We start from the raw sequence: 9328 nt of genomic DNA, 5'->3' as shown, positions 1-9328 counted from the left end.
TACAAATTAACACGCTAAGCTATGAACGAAAAATAATTTTGAATATCAAAGTACCTGTTTATACCCTCACAAGACTAGTTCCATTACCCATAAATAACACTTATTTTATAATTACACCAAACTACTTAGCCTATAATACTAATAATAAGAAATATCATATGACACGGAGATGCCCTAAACTGGATGACACATTCTTGTGCGACGAGGACTTTTTTATCGACGCACCGCAGAATAATACATGCCTGACAAATCTTTTAAACGGAGAAAACAGTTCCTGCAACGTGCGAGAAACCGGCCCCATCACCGATGTCTTCGAAGCGGAGAGAGGTTACATCTTCGCGTTCAACGTGAACAACCTGAGAATATCCCTATCTAATAGCTCTGAGCTCTCCATAACGGGGTCACCCATCATCAGATATAGTAATGAAATGATACAAATTAACGGTACGACGGCACGGCTGACACCTTTCCCGAACAACTGGATTGTACCCTGCCCCCTATGCGCGAAATAACTAGGAATACCACCATTATGGTATTAAGCCTAGAGAAACTTAATCTCGAAGCCGCTTAAACAATGAGTAAAATCCTAGCCGTCCATCACAATACCACACGACACACCTGGACACTCCATACTCTGCTCGGACTGGTAGCATCCTTGGCTATAATCCTATGGCTGCACCGACGAACGAAATACATCGTCAATGTCCATGAAGATCATCGGATGCCGATCTACGCACCGTCCATACCTTCGCTATGGCCGTCGCTTCGAACTGGGGAGGGAGGAGTTACCACCCCACCCCCTTAAACCTCCACGCCTCTAACATTGTCGGACACTGAACCGGGAAGGCGAACAACTGGAGCACCGCATCCGGCCAAATGCTGACTTCGCGTTCAAAGTTGCACAGCAACATTGCTGAGGCGGCACTAAAACCCATGTACACTTAAAACCAAAAGCACTTATGTTTAAGACAAAAACTTGAGTAACCAAGAGCTAGAGGAGAATTCTCCGACACAATAAAGACCACTCTAGTTTTAAACTTGAAAGAACTCAGTCTCTTTTTTTTATTCATCGTCGAAATTCAAACTCACCAGCTTCCCCCTTTGGACATACCGATAACTATATCCAAACTCATCAGCTTCCCCCTTGGATACACTGATAACTCGCGCACACAACTTACTCTCTCAATGTATGTACCACTTACTATTACATTGTATAAGAATACATAAGAGCCTTGGCTGCTATGTCGCAGCGCTTGGCACCCATTGACTTTAAGATAAAGACATATTCAATAAAGAACGTTCTTCGAGGAGTGACGTCCCCGAAAAACCGAAACTCAATGTGAAACACAATGAAAATAACAATCAAAGATTAAGAAGAACAGCAGCAACAAACATGATGACAAAGTCTAATCTTAGTCTAACTTTTAAACTATAAACTAATAAATTAAGCAAATAAAATGACAAAGTGAAAAAGTGTTAAATCAAACAACAGTAGCATCAGCATTAACATTTACAATAACAGCAATTTCAATGGACATCAACAATTACATGCATTATTAACTACAACATCAGCAGGAGCAAAACAACCAGAAACAAAACAACATCAGCAGTAACTACAAAATAATTAAATAAATAAACAAGCAACAACAACCAGCAGCTTTGGAGGAAAATTCTGAGTGAGTAGAGTATGAGTGTGATGGGTAAACACAGGGGCGGAGTACGTAAGCAGCATCGACTACATCAACTACAGCAACTACCGTCAACGCTTCCAGGAGCTCAATTTTTTTTATACTTTGCACTGCGTTGCATTTTTTTTTTTTAATTGCATTGCGATGCATATTTTTTCATTTAATTATAAAAACAGTGTACAATTGAGCGGAACCTATTCGCCCAATGAGAAGTTTGGCCCACAAGGGCAGACGTAAACCTTGGTAGGACGACTTGTATGTCGCCTATAGGAAATAGGATCTACAAAGTAGATATTTTAGACAGAGATAGGGTAATTAATTATTATTTTATAAACACACGAAACAACTTTATATGAAGAGATAATAAAATAAGAACGGTGCCCAATATGGGACTAGTAAGTCGGTACCGACACTAAGTCGGTAGATTCTACCGCAAATGTAATAAACAAAATAGAAGTAAGTACAAGCAACATAAATTGGATCACTTTGATCCTGGGCATAATAGCCATTATAATGATCGTTAATGCGCTCACTAAATTGTACAATTCCATAATAAATGTTTAAAAAAGAAATATGAGAGCAGAGCCAACGATCAGGCAAAATATAAGAAACGAAACGAAAAATTTAAAATTCAAAAAGTTTTATACATAATAAAATAAATGTGTTTTGAGTATGAAAAATAAATAAATATATAAAAAAAAAAACATATAATATTTTGAAAAATAATAAAAGGTTTAATATATACATATGAATAAATAAATATAAAAGACAAAGAAACAAAGAAAAATCTTCTGAAAGTAAATTAAATAAAAACGAAAATATGGATGAACAGAAACAGGAAAAACAGGATAAACGCACAGAGCAAACAGCAGAGAAATTTAGACAGGTTCTAAAAAAACAACCCTCTTTGCAGATCTTACAGAGATTTCATACGTTTATTAGCGTATATGAATTTGAGGTCGGATATATTAATACATAACAATTGGCCGCGGCGGTAAACAGAACAACAACAGAGGTGGATGTTACCATAGGGGTAACCAAAACCAAAACTCAAATAATAGAAACCATAATACCGACAAAAACCTACAGACAGGAAAACCAGAAGACCCCTTGAGCAACACCCTATACCAGGGGATGGTATAATTGGTTTGGACTTTATTAAAAAATATAATTATATTTTAGAATTCCACGACAAGAGGTTGTTTCACTTTGAGGACCGATAATTTCAGGATAATTTCCTATAATACATTCACTTGATAACGAAATAGTTTTGCCAGCTAGATCAGTCTCTGACTCACGTCTACTGACACCAATGTTTTTATCCCCAACCAGGAATTGCAGCCTGGCATAAAAGTAGCAAGTGCACTAGTAAACACTCAGAACGTGTTGATTCGCATTATAAATACAACAGAAAATGACGCTATTGTAAGCAGCACAATTATAAGAAGCGAATCATTAGACGATTATGATGTTTACAATGCAAAGACAGAAAATAGTGCACAAAGAACTTCAGAAGTATTAAAACTTCTAAAATTTGCATTGTTATTTAAAAACGATTTAACAAAATTATGCACCGAATATACCGATATTTTTGGTCTCGAAACAGACTCCATATCAGCTAATAACTTTTATATACAAAAATAAGGATAAGTCCTTATCCTTAGTACATTCATATTTACATTCTGAATTGTTACACCCTGGTATTGAAAAAGTGAAATGATTATTTAAAGAAACTCACTGAATTCCCGATTATAATAAACTAATTCAAAACATTATCAATGATTGCGAAATCTGTAAGCTTGGAAAGACAGAACATAGACCAACAAAACTACTTTTTGAAATAACTCCAGAGACAAATAACCCACTAGAAATTTATGTTATTGACTTTTATGCAATTGACAAAAAACAGTATTTATCTTGTATAATGTTTTTCGTCTAATTGTTCTATTCTGCCTGTTTTTCTAAAGGGATTCTTTGATTTTGCGCGCGTTAAGGGTGCTTGTCTAAATTTTGTGTCCATTTCGAAATCCTGTCGTTTTTTGTTAAGTTTTTTAATTAACAGACTATCCTCAAAATCATTGCATGCTGACATAATAAAACACGAAACACCAACTTGTACTTTTCAAAAATATGGAAACAATCCTACCTTCTATACAATAAACCAAAAAAAATAACCTGGAATATGACAAGAGAAAAACTTTATCACAATTGTAACGGTAAAGAGATTTATATTGAAAATAAAAAAATTATAAAAATATCTGAATTAAAACATTCAACAATACACAAATGTAATATGTACAGAACACAATGTTACCAAAGTCAAACCATTTACAGAAACATACTAACAATCTTCATATCTGTTTTAGTTTTAATGTACATATTCTTCTTTTATATGAAATGCAATACAGCGCCACACAATATTATTATCTCTTACCTAAAGACAAGTAAAACTGCTAACAAAAATATCGAAAAAGAAAAAGAATCAAAAACAGAAATAGTTGAAATTGAAAATACAGTACCACAATTATATCCAGAAATAATCGCTTGAGGACAAGCAAGCTAATATCTAAAAGGTGGGGGAGTGACAATTCACCCTTCATATAAAAGACTAAAGCCGATCTTTTGGAAAGATTCACTCTTCAAAAGCTTCATAAATAACATTCTCCCAAGACGCCAACCGCTTCACGGTAACAACTTAATGATTCGGTATTCTTGACATATAAAGCTAAGTAGAACTTAAAAGGCTTATGTTAAACCTCTGTAAAAGGTTTGCTGCGCCGAAAGAATAAATTTGTAAATGAGTTCATAACTGACCTCTGTTGAAAACTTTTCAAATAAAGATTATAAAAAAATGAAAATATATATTTTTAAATTAAATCAATCACCAATTAATTAAATAAATATTATATACATTGATCGTACACGCTGCCTGTTACATACTTTTCAACGAATGTATAATAGTACACCCATTTACTCTACGAGTAATGGGTATAAAAACCGAAAGTGGAGTAGAATATCAAAGATTTTTGGTGAATTGTAGGCTCTGCAACAAGTAAGTCCATCAGAGAACTACCAGAAGTCGTTTTAGCAGATCCATTAAACACGAAGCTTTGGGCTCTGCAGCTTATGTACGCATTAGTGGGGTAAAGAGTATTGTGCTACCGATACTTCCTTTCCTACAAGATACATATGTCCTAGATCGATATACTCCAGTAAAAATGCATTATACTGAGCTTTCAAGGCTAGGTTTCTATCCAGGTTAGCTACCAAATTTGTTCACATAAATTATTTCGAAAACAGACCAGCGCCTATTGAAAGGTTACTTAGTTGTGATTGATTGAAATAAGGATCAGCGAGCGATGTTTTGTGGTATCTTCCATGATGTTGCATTTGTATTGAAATGCGATACTGTGATACTGTGAGTCACAACAGCTGAGAATGAATCACGACAGCTTGTATCCCGTGATTACGCATGGATGGTGCGGATGGATCATGATTCACGCATGCAATTCATGCGACAATATCTGCAGTGAGTCGACTTCCATTGATGCAAACTATTCCACTTGTGCAAACAGTTATGGCAAAGGTACAAAACTTTTCGCTACTCGGATCGCTTTGGATCCTTTCGGATCGCAAAATAAACATATCGATTGATTTGATTTAGAAGTAGGAAGCAATAAGTATATTTCGGTTACATTTGTAAAATTTTTTTCTCACCTACTGGCCTGGTTTTTGAGTTACTGTTTAAGTAGCATTATTTTGAGATCTAAGAATAGAAAATAGTAGGTGGGGCCAAATCTGGAGGATACGGTGGATGCGGAAGCAATTCGAAGTCCAACTCATGGATTTTTGCCACTGACTTGTGACCCGGTGTATTGTCTTAGTAAAACAGCACTTCTTTTTTTAATGCTGCCGTTTTCGTTGAAGGTCCTTCCCTTTTTAAGGTAAGTGATACAAATTATTACCAGCGCATACTAAAATACAGACGCTATAACATTGCCAGCCAACTGTTTTGTTATTGATCATCGTGTTCAGTCAACTCATATGACTGTCGATTGAACTATATATGCGCTCACATAATACTTTACTTTAAGATCGATATGCCTTAGCCATCTTTCATTCCCTGCCATTACGGTGGGCATAGTTGGGTCATGGACCAGAATAGGTGTTAGACGCAACCTCCTTGCTCTATTACCATTTCCTTGGGTCTCAAGAACGACCCGGTAACATGGGCCTCCGCCTACACTTACATAGGAGGCATTACACTCTTAAACATCTTAAGCGTTTTTCTTATTTGGTATGCATCAGTTTATTTCAGCTTTATATTCTCTATTTTATTCGAGATAAATAAAACTAATACTTATTTTAAATGTTTATTGTAGATTGTGGTTTGTGAACTTAACCAACGATATTGCAATCAGCATGGCCCGTGTCCTGGAGTGGTTCCTACATATTCACCTGAAATGGGGGATGATCTGGCGTTTTATACAAGGGTGACACTTGACCATATTATGAATGAGCTATGCAAACAATCAGATTGTTTAAAGGTTATTAATAAGAACAGAAGTTCTGAAGACCCAGCAATTAATTCGCTTGAGGAATGTACAATAGAACTACAGCGCCTTAGAGAATTACTAAGCCAACAAACGGGTTTTCGTCCTGATCATAATGAAATAACCTGTTCAACAGAGAAATGTAATCAAGAGATAAAACGTTTAAATGATCTTCTGAAAAAAAAAGATGAGCAACTGGGAGTACTTATTGAGGAAAATGACTGCCTGTGCGAGGCTGCTGAAATAAGCAAAAATAAGTTAGATGATTTGGATTATCAAGTTCAGAAACTAGACGAAGATACTAGACATATGGAACAAGGCATTGTTGAAAGCATTGGACTTATTCAAGACATCGGAGATGTATCGCAAGAAAACGAGTGGCTGAAAGGACAAATAAGCCAACTGAAAGATGGCGAGGCCCGTCAACTTATTGATGACCTTTCCAAACAATTGAAAGATTGCAGGGAAGAATCACACTTAATGAGGGAAATAAATGAGGCATTGGGGAAGACTTTGCAGGAGGTAGGAATAGATCCTAAAGAAATTGAAAACAAAATAAAACTTTTACAAAGTTCAAAACAAGAACTCCTCAATAAGGATCTGCCTGGAATGGAAACATCTTTAAAACTTACAGAACCTTCTGGCTCAATAAAAGAATCAGATACAGATTTAGGAAAAACAGTTCTGCCGAGTTTCGGATCTAGCGGCGTGGACGAAATACAAAAGAAAGAAATGACTGGACCAGAAACTATTTCATCTGAAATGTATACTGATGGGCCAGGAAAAGGAACCGGATTTGATTCAGACCGCGCGGCTAAAAATAGTCCTCTTCTAGTGTCACCATCCGGTAGAGGGGAGGAAGAATCATCTGGTACAGTACATCCTGTAGCACTCGAAGGTGAAAAGATACAAGCTGCAGGGCCTGTATCAAAACAAAGACCTATTGAAGAACAGGGAAGAGGAGCTGGTGTAGAACTAGGGAAAGGAATGGGCGCAGATAGTGGTCTATTTAAAGCAAATGATTTAATTGAGAAAACAAAAAATGTTGCAACTGAAGGGAAAGGAAGTGTAGAGAATGAAAAAGAAACTGGTGCCAAACAGCAAAATCAAAGTGCAGGACAAGGAGGCGTACCTACATATTCCGTCCCAGAGAAACAGCTAGTATCTGGTGCTGTACCAGAAGGCGTGCTTGGCCCTGGAATAATTGGGGAAATCAGTAAGGGAAAAGTGACCGGAACTGGTGAAGAAAATAAGTCCGCATCTGGTGCTGTACCAGAAGGCGTGCTTGGCCCTGGAATAATTGGGGAAATCAGTAAGGGAAAAGTGACCGGAACTGGTGAAGAAAATAAGTCCGCATCTGGTTCAAGGAATAGAGGATCTAAGTTGGGACCTGCTGCTCCTGGTAAAGAATCAGAATCCGGAAAAAATGTAAAGCAAGCTGCTCAATCTAATGGAGGAAGTAATCCTGAGGGGGCAGGTCTAGGTGAAGGAAGAGATATAAACACTAGAGATCAAGGTGACAAAAAATATGTAACTAATGAAGCCAAGCCTTTAACGGTTCCTAAGTCAGGCTTAGGTCAAGCGGCAGGAGCTAGTGTAGCACAGGGAATCGGACTACCTGTAGGTCAAGAAATGACTGATAATCCCAAACAAGGGGATATTCCTGGGACAAAACTGGGACCAAAGTCTAGGGAAGCGCAGGGACCAATAAAAGCTACTGACCAGGGAGTAATATTAGGTCCCGGAGCAGTAAAGGAAGGCGTTGCGAAATCTCGAGCCGAATTAACTTTACCTGGAGACCATACTGGAGGAAGTCGGCCCATTCAACCAAAGGCGGTGAGAGGTGTAGGACTATCAGGTCAGCAGGAAAGGTTCGAGAAAGGGACGAAAGAAGACACTGTTAGAGGATCTAAATTTGGGAACAAAAATTATAAAAATATAGTTGATAAGAGTTTGACAAGTGACTCGGCTTCTAGCGCTCGGATCAGCCATGGCAGTAGTGTGCTTTTAAAAATTGGGATAAAAAACAAAATGGGGAAACGGATTTCATCGCGATGCAGAGATGGTGGTCAATTCGATGCTTTTGTAAGGCACACTGTGCAATCATTGTCAGCAGGTGATATTGATGGTTGCGCACTTGAAAGGGAATTGCGTAAAATTCTAGACATGTTTATTGATGAATGTGGGTTTTGTTTTTGCAAGTGTAATGTTCCCAAAAGCCGATTCTATGCAATCTGCCATAAACTTTACCATCATGGGCTGCACACACTAGATTTCAGGGAACTTGCCTATATGCATAAGCGGATATATGCTGCAGCGGAAAATATCCTGCCAGGTTGCCTGTTTAATATGATAGTCAAAGAAATGACTACTTTTAGTTCCGCCTCCACCATTCATGGACAGTACACTTCGACTTCATTAAATACTCAAAATTTACAAAAATGCTGTAGTTGTAAAACAACATTGTGTTGCGATACTAATGAAGAAAAATTATTGCACAAGGGTAATCTTCTAACATTATTTAAAATAATAATAGGACTTTGAAAGCCTTTTTTTCAGTTATACGTCTGGAAAGTGATATTGAGAATGCGAAGACGTGTCTTAAAAATCTAAAAAGTATTCCATCTCATCTATCCATTCCGAGGTGTCGTTTTAGTTTAGAAGCTTTATCGGATAAGTAAGTAAGAATTAAGTAAGAAATACGATTTGAAATTAATTGTTTACTTTTCGTAGATAGAAAACTGGAAAAACACGGGAACAGCAGAAAAAAAAATATGTTTTGTAAATTTGGAATCCGAGTCTTTCAATCGTGTTCATTTCTGGTTTGAGATATATTTTAACATAAATGAAGGTGTATATTATTATATAATAGTATACTATATAGTATACTATATGGTATAGTATACTATAGTCATTTGTCAAACCAAAATAACATAAACCGCCAATTCCAAAGTGTATATTTATTTTTATTTGTGTATTTTTATTTATAATAAAAACTCAAATTTATTACTTCAGCATATAAGTACCCTTGTACTGGAAAAGGATTTGAAACAGAGGTAGAGACATCCGATGCTCAAACACCAGGCT

At 36.8% G+C, this 9328-nt stretch overlaps 1 protein-coding gene across 1 annotated transcript; it reads left to right on the top strand.

The window, feature by feature from the left end:
• The first annotated feature begins 2074 nt into the window (after positions 1–2074).
• On the top strand, positions 2075–9000 carry LOC26526238. The gene is given in 5 exon segments (XM_026983555.1): positions 2075–2083; positions 6071–6290; positions 6378–8744; positions 8801–8918; positions 8975–9000. Coding segments are annotated over 5 exon segments (2718 nt in total). The 3' UTR covers positions 8979–9000.
• Positions 9001–9328: the final 328 nt, after the last annotated feature.

Source organism: Drosophila erecta, unplaced genomic scaffold (genome assembly GCF_003286155.1).
Source record: "Drosophila erecta strain 14021-0224.00,06,07 unplaced genomic scaffold, DereRS2 tig00000321-arrow-arrow-pilon, whole genome shotgun sequence".
Taxonomy (NCBI): Eukaryota; Metazoa; Arthropoda; class Insecta; order Diptera; family Drosophilidae; genus Drosophila; species Drosophila erecta.
Note: the sequence above shows the minus strand (reverse complement) of the source record. Positions and strands in the feature narration are given on the sequence as shown.